The sequence below is a fragment of the Phasianus colchicus genome, chromosome 14 (assembly GCF_987193195.1).
Source record: "Phasianus colchicus chromosome 14, bPhaCol1.hap1.1, whole genome shotgun sequence".
Taxonomy (NCBI): domain Eukaryota; kingdom Metazoa; phylum Chordata; class Aves; order Galliformes; family Phasianidae; genus Phasianus; species Phasianus colchicus.
Window position 1 is genome coordinate 2,695,845 of NC_143449.1, and position 22,371 is coordinate 2,718,215.

The window sequence follows — 22,371 nt, forward strand, 5'->3', positions numbered from 1 at the left end:
CTGAATAGCTGGAAAATGACAAGATATGCCCTAGAGATGCAAACTCTGAAAAGATTGCTTGTTTTCCTCTGTGTTACCAGCCAAGTCTGTTTCTACAAAGTGTGTGGTGGAGATTCCACTATTTCAAAACATCAAATTGCTAATTAAAGAAAATACTCAAGGAAACTTTCCAATAGAACAATATATGCAGTGGGATAATAGTAGTCACTATTTCTTTAATGAGTTTTTTTCCTAACCAGAATTTCTTATAATACATTCAGTGCAGCCATTCAGTTAGATTATTATGAATCACATGTGTATTATTTCTGTTTCGATATTAACATAAAAACTTCTGATGAACCATAGTATTACAAAAACAGGTTTAGGGTATAGAATGGCAATATCATTCCTGCAGATAAAAGCCTGGATATGAAGGTCCTTATATAGCAATACATTTTAATGTGTTAGTTTCTAGGGTTACTGTGCAAAAGTGCTGAAAACCATAGGACCAGCTGAAGCCAAAAAAATCAGGGTGTCTTTGGATGGTCAGAAATGTTAATTCACAGCATGAGTATTGCGTATGTAGTACAGTATTGCACTCCATAGGATCTGAATCAGCAAAAGGTATTTGGAGGGATAAATCTTTCTTAGGGGGTGTTGTTGTAACATGGTTGGTTGAGCTAGAAATTTTCTTAAAACACTAATATTTTGCTGGGGCAAATTAATTTAGCAATATCATCCAAGGGACAGTGTGTACAAGCCCCTGTGAAATTTTACAGGTAAATCAAGTTAAGAAAAATAGTTTATTTGTACAATAGAGAAGAGCAGAGAATCCAAGAGCTCTCTCTCAAATCTCTTCTTCACAGTTCTTTGAATGGATGGTGGAAAAACTTTCCCTTCAGGCTCTGAATAGAAGTTGAAGTAATGAAATGGATTTCCAAAAATATTCCAAGGAGATGGACAGCCTTTTTCAATACTTTGTTGGAGGTAACTAGATGCCTCGTTTGGGATTCTTGAAAATCCTTCATTCCTGCTCAAGAGATTCTCTAGTGTCCATTTCATTTTCCCTGGTGAGCAAGAACAATTTCTTGATGTTATGTTTTGCATTACCAAATAGCCATTCTTTGTATTCCCCTCAAGTGAGGAGAGCAAATAGCCTTCTAAAGCAAAGAATACAAGAGTTTCCTAAGGATGAAGGTGAAGCATTTCCTCTTTACATGTCTGGATTGCTTACTGGACATTAGATCAGTAGTCTTTGATGAGCCCTTGATTTAAGTCATACTACTTCACTGCACAGCTAGCCAGAGACTTTGGGAATGCCTATTCTTCAGCTCCCTTCAAATTCTCTTCAACAGCTTCTAGTGCCCTGAATGACAAAACCTCTTTTATCATTAGACATGGTGACAATATCAGTGCTTTGATAATAGCTTTGGATAATCCTTCCATAGCTGATCCTCACCTTGCTACAGTTTACCATGACTCTTCTGCATTTCCTTGACATGATTGACTCCCTTTCCTCTTCCAAATAAGAGCTGAAACACACCCTATAGTAATGAATTGTTTGGAGAAGGACAGCAGCTTACTTTGGCCATTTTCTGAAGACAGTGGATCTAAAAGCCTTCCACCTTCCAGTAGGTGATAAACTTTTCACTGTGCTATATTATCCATACTAGCTCCTAATAGAAGGATTTTAGAAATTAAATAAACAAGCTAAATGTTTTTCCATCCATTTTGGCTAGCAGAGCTGGGCCAGGGTACTGTTTCTTCTGTCTTGGCTGCAGAAGGACCAGTCTGATAGGGAATTAATTTGCTGCTAAGCACCTGTTGATCAATACTGTGGTCAGGCTACGTGTGCCGTTGTTTTCTTGGCATCTAAGCATCACTTGGATGTCTGCCATGAGAGTTAGTGACCTGGTGAGCTATTTCTAAATATGACCTATGGCAAATGACTGAGGTCAGAGAATATGGATCAGTTTCGTTTCCTGTCAAATACTGAGAAAAATGTTGAAGATGCTAACAGGTCAGACTTTGTTCATCATGTCCAAACTTGGCTCTTTTGTTTCTAACATCTACCTTCCACTAAGAGGTAATCCAAAATCTCAGTCAGATCACCACTGTCCCCAGCACCTCCAAAACATGGGATGGATGTGGATGCAGGGCCTAGCTACCAGGCAAATTGTTAGTGGATGTTTTAAGAAGCAAACAGATGTCCAGGATGGGACTCCTTCATTCCAGAATAAAGGTGAGGAAGATTGAAGATAATCATCTGCCCCTATCAGAGCTGTATGCAGGCAGCTTCTCTCTATCTGCAAAACATCATATCACGTCACATCCAAGTTACTGGTTCAGGAGTCATCTGAACAGCAGAAAACACAGTGAGAAAAAAGAGGGTCGTGAACAGCAGCAAATGTCCAGGGATGCCCTCACCCTTCCCAGGGATGCCTCTGTTTCGCTTTGTCTGGTGATGAATGTCACCTCACCCGCAGAGATGCTCTCTCCCTCTCATGCCGTATGGAGCCTTACTCTCTGCATCTCACTGGATTTATTCTTCTCCTTATCTAATTTTAATTATGCTTTTCCCCCTTCCCCTCCCCCACCTAACATAATCAACTGAAGAAAAATGAGCTGGCAAGTCATTGTTTCTACCACTTTGGCAGCAAACGAATGTTATGTCTGGCACGCTCGGCAACAAGTCAGAAAATGAATCAGCAGCTGTTGTGATAGAAGCTTTTTACTGAATGGGGAAACAGAGACAAAAAGAAAACAGGCCAAAGAGAGGTTTCTGAGGGGGGCACTGCCAGCAACACAACCATGAATTAGCATCTTTGCACTTTGGCAGGGAAGGCAAAGGTGCCTGCGCCAGGCCGGCCGCTCTCAGGTGGCGGTGGGGCAGGAGCCGCCATCTTGTGAGCAGTGTGGGCCGAGGCCTGCTGCTCACCTCAGGGCAACATGGCTGCTGCCCTGACATCGGCGTGGGGAGCTGAGGTGTCCCTGCAGCTCCTCTGCTCCTGCCTGCCTGCTAAAACCTGTGGAGTCTCTGTTGAAACCATTAAAACAAGGACTGCTCTTTTGCTTAAAAAACAAAAAACAAACAAAAAAAAACAGTCCCATGTCCCCAGACTGTGCTGTGGCGTGGTTTGCTTTGTGCCCACCAATGGAAAAAAAAGGTGAATTATTTGTGTCTCAGCAGACTTGGACCTGAATTCAGTTAAGTGGTAGCCTTGTACACATTATACATGATGTGTTATGAGCCACAAGGTGAAAGAGTGGTCACTGGTGCCTCCCAGATCATCCTCATCCTTTCCTTTCTGTTACAGCTAAATTATCCTAAGGGTTACACTTATTTTGTGCCTTTGCCATCTTCTACTTCTTTTACACCGATCATTTAAGGGGACTCAAAAAATGCTCTTGACTAATATTAAGGTCTTGTTAATGCATTGCAAAAGTGTATTTCTACAAGAGCAACGTCAAAGTTTTATTTGCTAAATAAATAAATACAACCAGGCTGAGCTAATATGCAAAGCAGACCTGGAGGTGAGACTGCAGACACCAGCCAAAGAACAATGCTGAACAACTGCACAACCCCATGGGCTGTTTTGGTGTCTTCTTGAAAAGGACTGCTTCTGTCAGGGCATCTTTAAAAGACATAACAAACAATTCAGCCAGCTGAGCTAGTGAATAGCTACAGTAAAATGTCCAAAGGGACAGCGTGTGGTACGAGTTAGAGCAGAGGTTGTCCTGAGTTCCTGCAGGCAAGTATCACAATATTTATAGCTCCTTTCATGCCAAGTGGACAAGCGATGTGTTTGTCCTTTCCCTATAAATTCCCTCCCAGCACCTGCAGAACAAGGTATGCCTGAATGCCTGCCCTCTCACATGCCGCCAGTGATGTAGGTCAGAGCAGGCTTTCTTCTGTGGCATGGCTGAGGGGACTCTATCTGTTTTTCTCTTGTTGAGTACACAGTAGTGACTGCAGTCTGGCTCACAGCCTCGTGATGCCAGAAATCCTTCCTGGTTTCAATCAGGTTTTATATGGGGTGGGTTGTTTAATGTTAGTAGGACAGAAAGCAATTACTGAGAGGCTAAAGCTAGGGATTGGGTCTGTTTGATACTTTGTGTATTGTCCAACATTATTTTCAATGAAGCTGTGAACTGTGTTTCCCTTTCGGCTCTCTTCTCTCCACTGCCAGTTCCCTCATTCTCATCCTGTAAGCGCTGTTTTGTCTGTGCTGTAAAGAACTGTGATATTGTGGAAGTGTTGGACACAAAGGGTTTGCAGCTGTAGTCAACTACCCAGCTGTGGGAAGAGAATGGGGTCCTGAAACCTGACAGTCACTTGACAACGGTGTTTGACAAAGGTGTTCCACAGAAGTTTGTTGCTCAGTGACTGAAGTACTGATGTGACAAATAATAGGGGCTGAGAGCTTCAAACAAACCTGAGTTAATTGGTTAATATAGGAAAATTGGTGCTGACTGGTGTTCTGTACAAGCACCAGCTTATTTCCTAGCCAACAGGTAGAGCCCACATCCTTCAAACACATACTGCTTTGCTAACAACACTGGGTCCTCTCACAGCAGCACCCGCAGCTACAGCTCTGCCAGTTTAAAGGCTTTCAGGATTAGGCTGGATCTCCTGCACAGCTGCAATATCTTGCCCCTATTTTACATCCATTGAAAGATTTTTGAATGGACTTCAGAAGCCATTAGGAACCCAAATGTCGACTTGCACTTGCAAAATGTCTCTGGTTAATGTTTTCCTACTGACGCTCTGCTTTGCTCCCCACCTGCCAGAGTTTCCTGTGACCTATTTGAAATATCACTCTCCTAAGTGAAAATGTGCCTCTCTTTTTCAAACTTGCAAAACTCACAAAAATAAATAGCCTAATTTGGCCAGTTAATAGCCCTCTCCTGGGGCTCCTCTCAGCAACTAAGAGGCCTTTTAAATACAACATTTGTGACTGCGTCATTAAAGCTCTGCATGATCCAAGCAGACTAAACCAAAAAGAAAGAAATGCCTTATTTGATCTAAGTTTTATTTTTTTTTTAAATAGTGACACTAGAGACCCATTTATTTTTAATTACACAATTGCTTTATTAAAAGCCTAAATCCTGCAGTCTCTAGTCATTGCTCAGGCAAAACTGCTATCACAGAAAGAAGGACCTGTAGGAGTCAATCCTAAAAATAGGGCAGCTGACAAAGTCTGCCTTTCAGATGGGATTGCTTTAGTTTTGAAGGATTTCCCAAGTTCAGGAGAATTTGCCCTGCTTTGCTTTTCAGTATGTTCAGTATGGCAACCTGAAAGCTGAAGGTAGGAAAGCAGTCTCTCCAGAAAGCAAAACCAGCAGCAGTTTTCATTTCAGATTGAGCAGAGTGCCCTTTCCAACCTTGGACACCAACCCATACAAAGCTATCTTCAATATTTACTTGTGTGATGATGGTTAGCCCTGGCTCTATTCAAAAACACCTCTGAGCCTGAGCCAATCCTACACAGGTGGGGCCTGAGCAGCAGCTGGGGCTGTCCTTCAGCTGCCCTGTGGAACTCCCAGGTAATCGGCCAGATTGCCAGCCCCAAAACATCCTGTGCAGCCTCTTGCAGCCATCCCTGGCCTGGGGTCTGTTCTGCCTGTACAGAGCGACCAGCACTGCTGAAGCACGGAAGCCCATCAAAGTCCTGCACGCACATCTGTATCTTGCACAGGATAAGAAATCCAGCTACCAGAAGACAGGGAAAGGGTAAGCTGATCCCAAGGCTCCTCTTTTTGTGCTTGTATCCAGGCTGGCTATCCACGTGCATTTCTGGTCTTGGACTCTTTGAGCAGTGAAACTCCCTGCTAGGTTAAGATACTGCTGCCAGCAGTAGGAAAGGGAGCAGACTGGCCAGCCACATATGCTGGATTATGTTCCTGGGCTGAACTCCAGAGCCTTCAGTTTTATTATCTAATTATCCGACCAAACTCATTCATCTTTATTTTTCAGTCTTACCCTGAGACCCATGTTTAAACACGGCTCTGCTATGTGAAGCGCTGCCCAGACACTCTCCACTTGGAAGCAGTCACAGTTTCTCAGCTCAGACTGTGTTTTCTTAGTGTGAAGGATGCATGGCAGGGATCCCAGCCCTGGTCAGCTGCAGAGATCTACACTGGGCAATGCTGAGGGACCGAGGTGGCTGTATAATCCCAGGGAACTGTACCATAAGTGCAAGGGAGATGAAATAAACTCTCATTTTATATCGCAATAGCATAGCTAGACATAGTCTTCATCATCAGCGTAACAAAGTATTGCTAGGTTGCATGCAGGATCATTCACAGTGTGGTGTGGCTCAGAGTGCTTTGTGGTATGGCACACTGTTGTATGGTTTTATGGCCAAGAACAAATGCCAACAGTTGGGGGAAAAATCTGACAAGTTAATGATACATCAGTAACGCATCTCTGGAACCCACAAGGGCACCAACATTGGTGTTCCCCTGTTTTGCTCTTCAGGTCAAAGCAGGAGCTTGGCCCTGTCCCCATCCTCGTGTGACACGGTGCTGTGTCAGAACGCTGCTCTCGGCCATGGCACGCTTAGCACCGAACCGCTGGCCCGAGGCCTTCCCACCAATGTTACTGCCCTGCGTGTGACTCATGCACCAGGTAGGGACAATGACTCCCGATTAGCTTAACCCTGCCCCTGGGAGGGGCCTACCATATAAATACACTGCTTTGCCTGTGCTCCTTGTCCTCGTTTTCTGAGGGAATGTAGGTTCCAGCAGGCTCAGGTGTTACCCAGAGTAGGTAAATGATTTCGGAGGACTAAAGCAAGAAGCTTTCCTTCAGATGCAGCAGCAGCCTTATTTGCTTTCCAGCTTGCATGGGCTGTGCTGGGGAAGGGAGGAGACAGATGGCAAAGGCTATAGAGCACGAGGAGACAGGGAGAGCAGCCCTCAGTACAGCCCTTCTTCCTTGGGGGCCTTTTGCAGAAAGAACCCTCCTGTGCTGCTTCCCAGCACGCGCTCTGCTGGAGCTAGAGCTCGGTCCCGTAGGAGCCAGGAGCAGCGCGGCTGGCGGAGCGCACGCTGCCCGCGGGCCCGAGCTCCGGCCTGGCGGCAGCGGCACACCGGGCGCTGCGGGACGCGGTGCGGTGCCGCGCGAGGAGCCTGAAAACGGGAGCTGTCAGCAGGACAACGGTGTTGTTTGGCAAGACAGGTACGTGACAGGGAGGGTGCTGCATCTCGGCCTGCTCCCGTGCAGGAAACGCTGTGCAGAGATGCGGTATGTTGTGCGGGGCAGCGATCCTTCCTCCCTGCTGACTTCATCTTCCCAGGTGATCTAGCTTTTATCATCCCAGCTTTTATCCCTGACCGCAAGCAGCCCTTGGAACGATTAACACCTTGCGTTCCTTACATCCTATGGCTTACAAGGCAGCTAGTTACTAGAGCAACAACTGCACTTCTTTCTTTTGGTGCATTGACAAAAAAAATCAACATTTTACGTTAAAGGTAAGGAAAAATTAATGTTCTGTGCAGCCACAGTGAGTTACAACACCATCTCTCCTGTAATCAAGATATTGCTGAATTATGGTGCTATAAACAAACACTTCTAATATAACCACAAACACTGTGGGACATGTAACACATTGGCAGTATATTTCAAATGACAAGCTCATTTGTTGTGGGGAGTGGAGAGGGGGGAAAACACCTTTCCAGAAGTTGCTGCAAGGAATTGCAGCAAAGACTGACTGGGGCTTAAAGATGCACGAGCCAGCTTAACTGGAATAAAGCACTGCCTGAAGAAGATCTGAGAAGTACTGGTGGCTGAGAAGGTGAGGTCATAGGACTTGATCATTTTCTCCCTCCCACTGGTGTAGAATTAACATGCTGTGGGACTGGTGTGAAGAAGTAGTACCCAGGAGGTTTGGACGTGTGCCTCCAGCTATCCCAAAGTGCTGCTGGGCTGGTGTGGAGGCTTCCTTGCCTGCAGGTGGGACTTGAGTAACAATCATGCATCGTTAGGGTATCTACTAGCTGAATGAGCAAACTGATCGGGAGTTCTGGGTGTGCAACTGGCTTGTGCTGGATGCCATGGAGGCAGAGCTGCTTGCCAAGGAGATTTCATCTCCTGCTGTGTTACAGGTGGCTGTGGTGTCTTTTTGGTCAGCAGGATTGGAAAAGAGCCATCATCTGCTTCCTCTAAGTCTGCCAGCCCATTTGACTGGTGAGTTTCAGATTGTGAGGTTTCCTTGCCCCCAAGAATTGTTTTTCATGCTGTTTTACTCTGTCACAGTGTCTGGTCTGTTTTGGTTGTGATCTGCTGCCTGACTTGCTACGTGTTACCTGCGAGCTGTCAGAGGTGGTGCTCCTGGCTGTGAACAGAACCTTGGATGGAGCGGGGGAAAAAAGACGGGCTGGGCAGCTGTTCGGTACCTCTGCAATTACATACAAAAAGGCACCCATGCAAAGCAGCCCTACTGGAGGAGGAAGGAGGGATGTTGCCTTTCTCCATCCCATTAGTAATCTTGCACCTGGAAATGATCACGTGTGATCATCTATGTGCATACAGGATTTTAATAATCATTGAGCAGTTGTTACTAGGAAGTTCGTTTGCCTAAAGTTCACTTGCTGTGCATTTATGATAATGTGTAGAATACAAATAGGTGTGCAAAGTTTGTGTGGGATTTGGAGGGCTGTCAGTCTTCTACAGGGGACTTCGATGAAAAAAACCAACAGTCTGGCATGTGAGGTGACTTAGTTGACTTTGTGGGTGAGGATGGTAAGGGTGCTGGGTTTCTGAATGCTGAATTCTGAAAACTTCATTGAATGAGAGAGATGTTCAGCTAAAGGGACCTCTGATTTTGACAAAAGAGCTCAAAAACTGATTGAATAATAGGTCTTCAATTTCTGGCAGTCTGTGAGTGTTGAACTTCTTTAGATTTCAAAGCAAATAGATCCATCTTAACAAACACCACCTTGTGTCAGCTATGCTTAAAATTATAGTGCACAGATTAAAATAAAATGTGTGTACTTGTCCCTCTTGGGACACCAGGGAAGGGAAAAGCATTATCAGAATATTTCAAACTCATCTTAAAAGTGTTGAACCAATTATTTTGTTAAATCTGGATTTGTTTTCTGCCTCTCAGTGAGAACATTTGAAGTATATCATCTCCACCCTTTACAAGTTACCAGTATGCAAGTGTAAAATTTCCAATTGGAACATATGGTATCAGAGGAAACAAGGGGAAAATATCTGATTACTCACACTCCCCAAACTCCAAATCTACTGCATTTAGTATTTTACCCACAGTTCCTGCAGGGGGAAATAAAAGAAATCATCTCTGAGCTGAGACCAAGCGCTGAACATTTCACCCTGAATAGGAATATGTTTGAGAAACTTAAAAGCAGATGAAAGGGGAATAGGATAGAAACTAAATATCAGTTTCTTTGCAGCAGTTTCAACTACTGTCAGAACTCACCAGCTTCACTGCTAACAAAACACCTCTGAACCTCCATTTCTTAAGTTATGACACCTGGTTTGAGGATGTGCCTTAAGGTCTGGGTGGCCAATTCTTTCCTCTGCAAGGGGGGGACTATCAGTGTCTGCACTGATAACAAAAGAGGTGCTTCACCTGTGTTATTTCAAGTGGTTTGTGTACAGCTGTGCTGTTTGATCAAAGGTTTGCCTGTGCAGTTGTGTGGTGTGCCTGGTTAAGGAGAATATGCTAGCAACTGAGATGGAGCCAGCAGGGATGGTGTCAGAGGAGCCCCTGCTGCTGTGATGGTGGATGCACAGCGCAGGTTTGCCTCCTAGAAGCAGAAGCTCACTAGGTGAAGCCTGGCTGCTCCAATTGCTGTCTCTGCCTAGTGATGCAAACTGCTCTGGAGGGGGATTGAAGAGCCCGAAGACTGGAATGTTTTCTACTGTGAGATTTTGCACTGGCCTAGATTTTGTTTATCTGTCTGTCCAAGGACCGAGACAAACAAGTGCTGCCAAGTCATGGTGCTGCTGTACAACAGTCCTGCTTCCAGCCAGTGCGGAGCAGAGCAGCAGGGAGGCCAGGGACTGGCTGTGTGCTCCTCGTTGCCCCATGGTGTCAGTGAGGCTGGGTACAACAGGACTGCTAGCAGAGCCAGCAGTGCACGCACTGTGATGCCTGTGTCCTGGAAACAAGCTCCATTTGAGCCCTAAGATGCTTGCAAGCCTGCTCTGCCCATCACCAGTGCAGCGCATCTCGCAGGGCTTAGTGGCTAACCCTCACATCTGCATTCAGCACCTCAGCCTAGCCACAGCATGATGCAAGCCCTTGCGGAGCATTGGTCAAGGATGTTATTAAGCTCTGGGTGGTTGTGTTGTTCTGTAAATGGTCGCAGCCTTGGTGGCACTGTGAAATGTGTGGACTCTCTGGACCATCACTGTCAAGTTGTTTTTGCAGGGCATCTGTTCTCCCTTTGCAGAACAGTGTAGTGCAGACCTTTCTGAAGGGGTTAGCAGTTGTCCCCCTCCTTTGCTTCCCTGACTGGTTTCTTGAGCAGCCAGGCTGCAGGATGCTAGTCCTGTGCTTCTTGCTCTGACCCTGGCAGAGTAAGAGGGACTGAGCCTATAACCTTGGGATTGCAATGACTGAATCACAGAAGAAAAGGCTTTCACTCTGGAACGCGGATGGTAGTGTAGTGCCATGTGTACAACCAGATACATCTCTCCTGCCATTCAGACAGAAAGCAGCACGGTTTGGAGCAACGTCCCTGGGAGGGGGAGGAACAGATGTTTGAACCAGAAGCGTATGTGACAGTTGGGAGAGACAGCGTGGAAACGCACCGTTGAAAGGAGAAGTCTGATGGGAGTGTGATGACAGCAGCGGGATTCCAGTGACAGGGAGTGGGAAGGAGAACAAGCAGAAAGGAGTGTTACTTTGAAAGCCAAGCAAAGTGCACAAGAGGATGTGTCAGGAAAGTGTCAGGGAAAGGAAGAGAGGAATTTTGAGAGCAGAGGCAGGCTTTGGGATCTGTCTGAAGTGTGTGTGACCTGTTGCCTAACAAACGGGGAAAGGAAAGTCTCTTTTTTTCTCTGCCTTCTCCCACCATGTCAGCTCTCCAGGAGGCCAGGCTGATCAGCCTGGCTGGAGCCCTCAGCATCTTGTTAGCCTGCAGGAGGAAAGCTGCATGCACCTGGGTGCTGGGGTAACGCATGCAGGAGCTGTAGCAGGGGCTGAGGGATGCCTAGGCCCTTCTTCAGACTGGGGTCTTTGTGAAGAGCACAGCAGCCAGGTGCCTTGAGCCTGTGGGGTGCTGGAAACAGAGGGAGTGCAGTCATCCTCACAGCATGCTTCCCCCAAACCTACAGTGGTTGTAAAGGCAGGATGCTTGAGAAGGTGAAGAACAGCACGTACATGCTCCTGCAGCAGGGAGGGGGCTCTCCAGCAGCGCTGTTCCCTGGTGATATAAATCACCTCTCTGCAGTGTCCAGTTTTACCTTAGTTCAGCAGATGTGCAAGGCACCCTGGGAGCATACGCCAGAATGGCAAACTGTCAGTACAGGGGCTGTGAGCAGGGGGAGGGGGCTGCAACTTCTCCCACAGATGGATCTATGAGTGCAGTTCTGCACAGCCCTTCCTGCATGGGGCTCACCTTTGATCCTCCCACCTGGTGCAGCTCGAGTGATGCAAGCCGGCTGGTTCTGCTTTGCCCCTTCGTGTAGGGAGGGGGGATTTCTCTAAGTAGGGGTGAGTCTCAAAATGCATTAGCAAAGTGATTGTCAGGTAGCCATGGCCACAGGGCTGGCTATGCCAAGGGCTGGTACGTGTCCCTGAATGGTGGCTCTCTCCCCCTCAAAACAAATGCCTGTCCTGCAGTCTCAATAAATGAGGGAAGAGCCTGGCAGTATGGCCTGCATGGGCATGTGAGGGGACAGGCTATACGGGCTGGCAGGACTAATGTTTCCCAGGGTTGCACCTGTACCTTTCCCCTTCTCCTAAGCACCCTTTAGACTGTGCTGCTTGTGTGGCTGGGTGTGGGGACGGGGTTGTCCCAGGAACAGTGGGGCCAGAGGGGAACGGGGCTGTGCAGGTTCAGGTGTTAGTCTGGTTATTTGTTATGAGAGGGAGGAACGAGGGGAAAGCAGGGAGAGTCTTTCTTCCTTGCTGAGGTGTGTGCTCTTGCTGAGGATGGTTCATCCCATACGCGCTGTTGTATTCAGGTGTGTGCTCATTGTGCCAGCACTCATACAAGACCTAGAGTGGGCCCAGGGGTTCTGCAAGCATCCTGCTGCTCTGAAGCTGCCCCAGTCACTAAGCCAGGCCTTGTTGGCCCATGTGCCATTGTGTGACAGCACAGGGTATCTCAGGGGAGGTGACGATCTTCATTGATGGCAGCAAGCATGTTCCCTTGGACTGATCCCACCATGTGTTCACCTGCTGTTGAGCATCCCTGAAGGAGGGGAGCTGTGCCCAGGGCTCCCTGCAGGCAGGTGGAGGCACCCACTGGTGGTGGTGGCCTGGTGGTCTCAGTGAAGGTGCTGTAGCAGTGTGAGGATGCTGAGTGCCATTGGAGGAACAGCTTGATGGAGGTGCGTTTGTGGCTTGGCAAAAGAAATGAGAAAAAACAGAAGGGTAGAACTCATAGAACGGCTTGGAATGAAAGGGGTCATAAAGATCACATGCTTCCAGCCACTGTCATGGATCCACCATCTTCCTCCTTCCACATCTGGAGCAGATGTTGCAGGCTCATGGCAAGGGAGGGTCCAGGCCGTGTAGGTGATGGAAAGGCAATGAAGGCTTTCCCTCTGTCCAATGTGTGTTAGCGAGGGGCACGAAGGAAGAGGCACCACCTGCGTTTTCACCCAGGAGTGACAAACTTCTCAGCTGAATCGGATTGAATAACCCCCAGACATTTTGCTCTGTATAGCAGAATTTCACCTTTCTTCCCATTAACTTGCACCAATCTTGGCTTTGACTTCAGTAAGAGTTAGGGTCAGACCCAGGGTATATTTTTTAAAGTTACTCGTGCAGCTGCTGAAATTAAAATCTCATGAGCAAGGGTCTGTCTCCACTGCAGTTTCAGTGCAGAATAATAGTGTGGCCTTTAGTCTCTGGAGATAGTTTAAAAACCTTCTCAAGGTCCGCGCTCCCTGTGAAAAAAATAATTCATACAATACCTGCCACATCTGACAGATTTGGCAGCCTTTGTTCAATATGGTAACAGTGCTGTGCGCCAAATTAATCAGGGATTCGACTCCATGCAGCCTTGTGCTTGGGAAACAGCGCACTGCTAAGCCTGAAAAGATGTGGGGGCATTGCAGGGAACGCAGACTGCAGGAGAGCATGTGTGATTTCTGTTCAGCCGTACCAGCCTGGGCTTGCTCGGAAGCCTTCCTTAGGACCAGCGGCGTGAGTTGCTCTTGCTGTCGCTGCAGTTGTGCTCGCAGAGCAGTATATCACCCGGCATTTTATGCTTGGCTGGGAAAGGGAGCCTGATTCCCTTGCTGCACAGCGAGCTGACAGGCCGGGGGCCAACGCACGAAGCTCGGTTTTTCTTATTTACTACAAGCCCTCTGAAATGAAGGCTGTGAGATTTTCTCATTTACCATATTACTGTATGGAACCAATCACTATAAATTTAAATGGAGAGCTAGTAGGAGCACACTTACCTTTTATACAATAATTGTGAGAGTGCTGCTGCTGAACTGCTGTTAGGATTATTCAGACCTGCTCAGGTTTCATTGTAAAACATTAGGCTGCGAGAGGTACTGTAAGGTGTGATTATTCTAAGAGGGTAAGCAGTAGTAGTAGTAAGCACTGCTGGTGGAATGACTGCAACAGACAGGGAGGGCTTAGTAGCTGGGAGCAGAGGGAGCAGAGGAGTATAACCTGCCATTCAGAAATACTGTCTGTGTGTGGCGGGTCTTACCTGATTTGTCTGACCTGCACTGACTTGATGACTTGATCTTGAAATCACATGGCATCATCTGAACCCTTGGCTGGGCATAGGTGACAGCCCTGGGCCCAGCCTCTGGGTGGTGAAAACGCGGTACGGTAACACAGCAGAAATGTCATGCTGGTGCTTGAGCCACTGTGGTTATGCTGGCTGGGACAGCTGTGCTCTTCACTTGGTGGACCTACTGGCAAAGACCTGCCTGGGTCCAGCCAAATTGGTGCAGGAAACCCATGGACTCGGACTGAAGGGATAATTGACTCTTCCAGCCAGCAGAGACCTCCAGCAAGGCATTCTGGCTCTGGTGCGTGTGCTGCTTCTCCTGAGCAGGGTGGGAGAGTGGAGACAAGTGGCTTGTTGGGCAGGCAGCCAGCCCAGCATAGGGGGACAAGGGACCTGGGCTGGGCTCCTGGTCCTCCAGCTGGCTGTTGCCCAGTGCTGGGAGGGCTCTGGCTGGGCATGCTCAGCTGCCCTGCTTCAGGCACTGCTGCGTCCCCTTGGGAAGGATGAGGACTTGCAGCTTCTGGTGGGAGCTAGGGAGAAAGGAGCAGTGCTGTATATACACTCCTCAGCTGCCTTGATTTTTGCTGTGATTGAGATTTTGATTTTTGTGTCCTGTACGATTTTCCTGTTGTAACACACGCCTCTTGGCTGTCACTACAACAATGCCTTTTCTTGGCAGGGAAGGCAAATCTGAAAGCAAGCTCTTGAGCACTCTCCTGTGTGAGTTCCTCGGATGATGTTTGTGTTTTTCCCCTCATTACACCCATTTTCAAATAATTTTCATGCTGGGAGTATATCTGAGCACATAACAATAATATTCAACATGTGATAACTGCAGACAGTTGTGGATATATACAAGCAGCCACATGGAAAACAAATGAACTGATGGAAAAGCAGGACAAAAAGTGCCAGATGAACTAGAGAGCACAGGTACCATTTCCACAGCAAGACCACACAACTGTACCATTTCCAGGTAACTACTCTTCATTTTTCCTTTCTCCTCAAGGAAGGCAGGATTGTGCAAGAACATTTTTAATTACTAATTTTTATTTTTTCCTAACCATCTCATCCAGTAGTGAGGGGAAAAACTGTCTCCCATATGAAGCAGTGTTGCGGACTTAGTAACATGTAAGCAACACAAAGTTGGATTCTTTCCTGAGTTTTATCTATGAAAATCCATTGAATTGCACTTATCCTGGAGCTCAGGATTTTGACGCCAGTGTATGAGGTCTAAACTATTTGGATATTTTTAAATGCCACATATGCTGGGATGCTGCTTTCCTGAAAGTGTGCTGTCTCTAATGATACAGGGAAGGAAGTTTGGCAGCTTTTTGATATCTTCTTTTTCTTTTAATCTCTTCAGTATGTTTGTCTTCCTTTTATGATTGAAGCTATTTTTCTTGGAAAGGCATCTACTTTTAGTTGGGGAAGAGAACAAAGCTGAGATGTTTTGGAAGAATTTTATCAAATGCCTTTATCTTGATAAGAGAAGTAATAAAAAAAAAATTGTTAATTGACTTCAGTGGAATCTTTGATGGATATATAATACGAACCCTTGGTCTCAATAGAAAATGTCTTTTAAACCTGAAATGGCTTAATAAACCTGAAAGGAAGTTGAAATAGTTGCAAATGTGGGGAGGAAGCTTACTTTTTCTTTATGATGGTTCATAGTGTGTGTACACATACCTATCTGTATCTGTAAGGAATGTGCACGCCCAAATCATGTCGCTTTAACAAGCAGTTACAGTGAAAGTGTTTGTTTGCTCATTGTAATGCTTCTGCGCTCCTAAGCAAAACAGGAATTAAGTGTGTTAACAAAACAGATGTTAAACAAATGTGAAGCAAGAACAATAATTCAGGAGTGCTTGACAGAAATGTAAACTCTTATTAGTCTTTTTTTCTTCAAAATAAGTTGCTCCTTCCCCATCAGCAAGAATATGTGTATGTACCTGTTGGTAGCAACCAGATAACACTGTCACACTATTTGATTCCAGCATGCATGGAGGAGAAATGCATGCTTGTCACCATGCAGATACCTCCATGGAAGTCCCAGCTGTGCACTGCAACACTCCTCTTCATTGCTTCACCATCCTGTTGCCTTTACTTTCCTGCTGTCCTGTTGAGCGTTGTACCTCCATGGGATGACAGAAGGGTTTAGCCTCACCAGCTTTGTTCATGCTCCAGTGTCTCAGCTCAGACCTGTGCTCCTTGCTGGGCACTGCTTAGGAGCAACCTGGAGCTGTGATCTTCCACTCTGCACCTGGGTGCTGTGGCAGTCTGGCTGTGCCAGCACATATGTCCCATATAAAGGGATTTACCAGGGTATTCCTATGGGATCTGTGGTCTGTGTCAATCTCCAGGACTTGAGGCAGCTACTGGAAAGGTAGCTTTGTGCATCTGCAGGAGGCTGTCATACCTCACCTTGATTATAGTATAGCTGCGTATGAAGTGCAGTTACTGAAAATATTCCTGCCTTCTTGATAGGCTAATTGGTGACATTTAGTTAACCGTGTGTATTATCTTGTAGCATTATTAAATCTAGAGTTAGGCAACTGATCAGTTTTTCAAAAGTGCAGTCACTTAAGTCTGCTGCCACAGGAGGCCTACCTGAACTGCCCAGCGGCCTCCAGTTGTTGGAGCTGCTCTTTTCTGCCTGTTGCTATGGTGAAATGATAGCACCAAACTGATACCAAAAAGGAAGCGATATTTTCTGAACAGATTTATGGGGGGGGGGAAGGGGGAAATAGGGGATAGAGAGAATATGGGGGAGAAAAGGAAGAAAGAATAAAAGCTTAAGGAATACAGAGGGGTTTCCTAAGCCAGTGCTTGTCTTTCTGCTTACCTCTTGGCACAGCAAGCCCTTTGAAGAGGATCCAAGAACCATCCTGTGCAATGCTACCCTGGCAGGTTCTTTTTACAAACAATAATGCATTCTCCTAAACTATAAATGTTAACTTGCTTGCATTTTTTCCTTGCATTTTATGCGGATAAGTGCATATAGGCAGTGGGCTCATTTTGTATCTCCACAGCTGGTCTCAGGGAGCAGTGTTGTGCTGGTCACAGCTCAAGAAAAGTGCTTTAGTCTCCCCCCTTGCAGGACCAGTGCTGTCTGTTCTTTCTGACAATTACACTTAACCTATCTTAAAGCTCCTCAGTGCGGGCAGTGTATTTTCCATGGGCTGCTGTCACCCCACAGCCTCCTGTTGTGTCCACTTCAGCCCGCAGCTCTGAAGGAGAGAGCTCCCTCCTCCTCCTCCCTGACCAAGGAGTTCGTGCATTGCTCCTGACCTCAGCAGTCACACAGCACTGGCACGCAGGCAGTATGCCTTTAGCTGAGCTACGCACCAGCTGTAGGCTATGGCCAGACTCGGGGCTTCCTTGGAAGTGCGCTGCAAGGTAGTGTAGCACCACGGGTCTGCCTCTTGTGGAATGGTTCCTCAGTTTGGACACTAGTGGTTTTGATGGATGATGGTCTGCATGCCATGTACTGACCTGGTCCTCGTTTGACATATGGGCAGTGGTGGGATGGCCAAGGAAAGAAGGATGTGCTCCTGTGTCCAGGTGTTACTTGGGGGAGTGGGCTGGGGGCACTGATGGTTTTGGAAACAGATATCTGATGTTCTGAAACCAGCTCTGATAGCAACAGAGACTGGGAAACGTTTCTGGCTGTCCCATCTCCAGTTGTCCTGGCTGCTTAATTTAATGTTTGGCTTTGGTGGGGTAGGTAGGTGGATGCTTTTTGTGTATTTATTTTCCCCCTCCCTTTCTCTCCCCTCCAATACCTTTAAATTTCTGTTGTGGTGTTATATGAAAGCAGAAAACCCCTTATGAAGCTGGAGGAGTTGGGAGTTTGCTCATTGGGGTCACAGGGGCTTGGGTAGAACCTCTTAAAAAAAGAGATGCATGGAAGCATGTGGTCCCGTGGTAGCGAGCATGGGAGGAGATAAGGAGATAGCCTGAGCAAAGTGTTGCGGTGGGAAGGATGTGTTAGGTGGGGGAGCAGAGAGGCACAAGGAGTGTAAGGAGGCAGCATGAGGGGACAGGCAATTTCCAGGAATCTGGCAGCGTGGGAGGTGCTGTGCTGTGGCCAATCTCCCGGAGCAGGTGTGCAGGGGCAAGGTGCCTGCTGCCACCCCCTGTGCTGCCTGGCAGCTTGTGCTGGGAAACAGCCAGCTCTGAGGTGTGAAGGGAAGCAAAAGGAGAGGAGAAGAAGGGAGAGGAAGAGGAAGAGGGAGCCGAGAAAAGGAACAATGTGACAAGAAGTGGGGGGAACCCACCTGCAAAGGTAGCCCTGAGTTTCTGTTTATCTTACCAGCGTTTGCACTGCAAGGAGGTTTTGAACTGCTGCCTGATATGACTGTCAGTTTTTCTAACTTGTATTTCTCACCTCGGTCCCCATGAAGCACATTTGACAATAATTAATTTTGTGTGTGCAACTGGGAATGCATCCTACTCCTGCAGAGGTGGCAGCTTAATGGGATGTGGCTATGCAGGATAACAGGCTGTGCCGCCCCATTGGGGGATTGGGGTTGGAGGGTCATCTGTTCATCTAGTCTAATATTTTAATTGTTGGAGCACTAGGTTTCCCAGAGTTGAAGTGGGATCAGATTAACCTCTGTCTCTCTGAACTTATGTGCTGGCAAGCTCCTTAAATGCTATTGCTAATTTTATTTTCTCTTTTCAGCATGTATTTAAGACAACTCTTTGTTTTTAATAGGTTAGAGAGGAAATATTCTCACTGGCTGAGATCCCAGCGAACAATTACAAATATTTTACATTAGTTACAGGACTTGGAATTCAACCTTAGAGACCATGGGCATAAGAAAATCCACGCATTGAAGTTCCACATACTGCGAGAGTGGAAGTTTCACATGGATAGGAGTGAATTGCTCCTCATTTTTACTGAAGTCAAACTCCTGATGTAATAAATAAATACATTCTTATAAGGAAAATCTCTGCCTGCAGCTATCAACTATACCAGTTAGAGAATGGTTAATTGACCTTCTTCATCTCTACTGCATGTTAACGCGGAAGGTCAGAGATGGAAGAGGCTGGGTCCAGACTGAAGGCTTTTGAAATAGCTCCCTAACTAGCCTAATGAATATGCTGTTGAGATGAACAGGTCATTTAGCACTTTTCTTGTCGCTATTGTCCATCCAACCTTAAATGTCAGCTCTGTCACTCTGATGGGCTGGTTTTGCTTAAAAAGGTTTCCTGGCTTTGTTAGGTTCCTAGGAGGGATTTCCCCCCCTTCATTTCTAATTACTGGCAGCACCCCGCGGATGTGTGTATCAGCCTTTTCATTCGGGTCAAGTCTTCACTAGAGGACTTTGCCAGTGGGTAAGGGTTGTGAAGAGATGCGATCCAGACAGAAATGCAAGTGCCAAATGGTTGTAATTACACTGCTAAAACTGCAGCTTCCCAACCACAGTGGGAAGAGCTAAGAGCAGGGCGGTTTTGACATGCTGCTGTAAGGAGCACGTTGCGATACACTGGGACTGCAGCATCCACACCAGAAGCATTTTACAGACCTGGTGTGCTGGGGTGACACTGAGCCTTCAAGCCTGGGACAGGTCGCATGGCAGGGACCATTCACCAGCACCTGTAACCCCCAGCGGAGGTGGGCAGTTCCCACTGGTGTTTCTACAGGGGCATTGAGCACATCTTTGGCATGCTGATGTTGGATACCCAGGTTGCTTGAATAAACGTTACAGGAACGGAGTTACATGCTTGATAGGACTGAATATTTACCAGGAGTGTATTCATGAACTTCTTCACCCCGTGAGCAGCAAGCATGTGTACTCATCTTGTACCTGTGACCCACTGTACCTTGTCAGTGTTACGGGTGATGCTACCTGTGATCAAGATGGCCAAAACAAGCAGCATGCTGCACTCTGACCCCTGTTGGACAAATCCAACAAAGACACAGCACCAGTTCAAACCTACTATTGGGCTGAAATCATCCCAACTGCTGAGCAAAGCATGGCACAGAGGTCAAGTGGAAATCAGTGTCAAGCAAATGTTCTGCACTGAGGCAAGCTGGGTGCAGATTGGGAAGGTCACTGAACGTCTTGGGGAATATTCATATTCTGTTGTCCTGTGAGATCCCTCTGAAGTATTCATGGTTTCACCGATGAGAAGGGGTCGAGGTGCGTTGGAAGAATGGCTAGCTGAACCATGGAACTGGTGCTGATGAACATGCAGTTTCCATATTCCACTCATTATATGAGCACTTCCACAAATACCCTTTCAACACTTCTGATTTCTGAAGGGCTTAAATACATGGTGAACCATACTTCATTAGCAACCTGACATGACTGGAGCAGGACAGACAGAGCTGAGATGCCCATCCCCAGCAAGCTGTGTAGTGTTCAGACAAGATCCAGCTGTTGGCTGAAAACAGGTGAACTTAACCTAGACCTCAGGCACTTCTGGGGAGCAGAAGAAAGAATTTCATTTGTAACTGTGGATGGCTTTTCTGTATCTGTGTATAATGCATTGATTTGTTGGAGTCCTCAGTAGCTCCCAGACTCTTTCACAGCAGCCTCCCAGTTCTAATCATCTCTAGCTGAGGAGGAGATGTCATTCCACGTTGGCAGGTATTGACTTGGCCTCAACAATTCGCAGCTCTGTTGTTTCCTGGAAAGCACCAACACAACCTACAGAGAAAGGAAGCCTTCAGTGCTTGGCAGTGCCAGCTGGGACAAGACTTTGCAGTCAGTCTTCTCGGCAAGTGTTTGAATCTGTCTGCTTGCTTTGGTACCTCACCTTCAATTTTATGTCTCAGTCCTTACTTACGCTCTAGGTACTGTCTGACCTGGGTCTTGCTGTGGAATGCAGAGTATGGCTTACAGGTGCTTGAAAATGCAGTATATATTTGCAGAATAAAGCCTGTCTGTAGCAACTGTGGGGGTCAGGTCACCCTTTCTGAAGGGTGTGCATTGAACTCTCTTTGCATCCTGGGATCGTTGCAAGCCTTTCAAGAGCCAGGCATCCTGATGTTTCTTCTAGTTTCTCATGTTTACTATAGCATAAGGACGTGATAGTCTGTATTAATATATATATATATATATGGAAAATCCTAACAACTGCCAAACTCATACTTCTTAGGAGATAAGGAATGACTCCCTCCCTTTCCTCATCCCAGTTACTGAGACATGGATATTTTGTTAAGATGCATTTGGGCAGGAGAGTAGAGCTGGTCCTTGGATGAGCTGCCATCCAAACAGGTGCTGTCTGATCCTGGCTGTACGTGGCTGCATCCTCACTGCCTTGGCTCTGGGACTCACCCAACTCCCTGTTACATTGGTTTGGTTCACTAAACCAGCAAAAAAATTTATCTGAGAAAAAAGGTGAAGTGTGGGGCTCTGGTTTTGTGAGGTTAGTGAGTTGTGTTGGCTCTCAGGGCTCAGGTGCCAGAGCCAGGCTGCGGGAGGAAGCGGGATCGCATGGCCTGGAAGGTGTTGTGGCAAAGCGTTAAGTTTGCTCAGCTAATTTTCTGGGCCGTTTTCTTAGTGCACCACAGGAAGGTGCTCAGACGCTGGGCCAGGTGCAGTATGTGGTGCAGAGGACACTTGGTGGAGATTTGTTTCGGCAGTGGCAGCTCTGGAGGTGAGTAGGTGTGTTTCCTGGGGCGTTACGTTCACCAGTTTGTTACTCAGCCCTCCAATGCTTTCAAAACTATGCTGCGAGTGCTGGGACAAAGCCTTCCACCCGATTATCTGTCAGCCACCAAATATCTCCTTTGCCCCTTGACCAGCTGACCTTCCTAAAACAGACATCTCAGGAACTGTTTCTCTTGGCCTATGAGAAATGGGAGGGATGCTCAGGAGGTGATGGGCAGGGCTGCTCCAGCCTGGTGTGCTCTATAGGCTTGTCATAACTTTAGAAAGAAGGTGTTTCACAGCAAAAAACCATACAATTCCAGAGCCAAAGAAAAAAAAAAAAAAAAAAAGCCTTAATTATTCAACTAGTTTGAAATGCTTTTTAAAGTATCCCTAAAAATAGGTGAGAGGGATGTTTGTCAGCTACAAAGAGATCATCTCGCAGTAGTGTTGCTTATGTTATTTTATGATGATGCTACAGAATACAGTCCCTGAGGTAGGCTCATTAATGTTTATGAATGAGCCCCTTGTTTTAAGCTTTTGGTTAGAGAACGTGGAAGTAGGGCGAGAGGAGAGCTGGGCTGGTTCTGCAGGGCACTCTGCAGGGCCCAGGGCAGCACGGGAGATCGTTGCAGACCTCAACAGCTTCAGAGTGCAGATGACAACTGGGATTGGGCCGAGAAGGAGCAGGACTTCGGCTAAATTTTCGGTGAAACTCTGCGCCTTCCCAGAGGGTCAGCACGCAGGAGGTTTACGTGGCTGTGTCTCGTCGGGCGTTCTGATGTGATCTCTTCCAGCACAGTCAACCTGCGGCTGCGTGCTGTGAGGGCTCGCTGTGAACCCGCTGCCTGGCGGGGCTCCTTGTCACTATCTGTTCCTTAAAGAGGGC

At 46.9% G+C, this 22,371-nt stretch overlaps 1 protein-coding gene across 1 annotated transcript; it reads left to right on the forward strand.

The window, feature by feature from the left end:
* Positions 1-948: 948 nt before the first annotated feature.
* Positions 949-20,868, forward strand: LOC149915967 (uncharacterized). The gene is made up of 9 exons (XM_090150576.1): positions 949-1,168; positions 4,141-4,260; positions 5,612-5,713; positions 6,471-6,610; positions 6,964-7,162; positions 7,208-7,280; positions 7,981-8,170; positions 14,558-14,851; positions 18,596-20,868. The coding sequence occupies exons 1-8, from the start codon at positions 975-977 to the stop codon at positions 14,584-14,586; spliced, it is 1,047 nt and encodes a 348-aa protein (XP_090006702.1). The 5' UTR covers positions 949-974; the 3' UTR covers positions 14,587-14,851; positions 18,596-20,868.
* Positions 20,869-22,371: the final 1,503 nt, after the last annotated feature.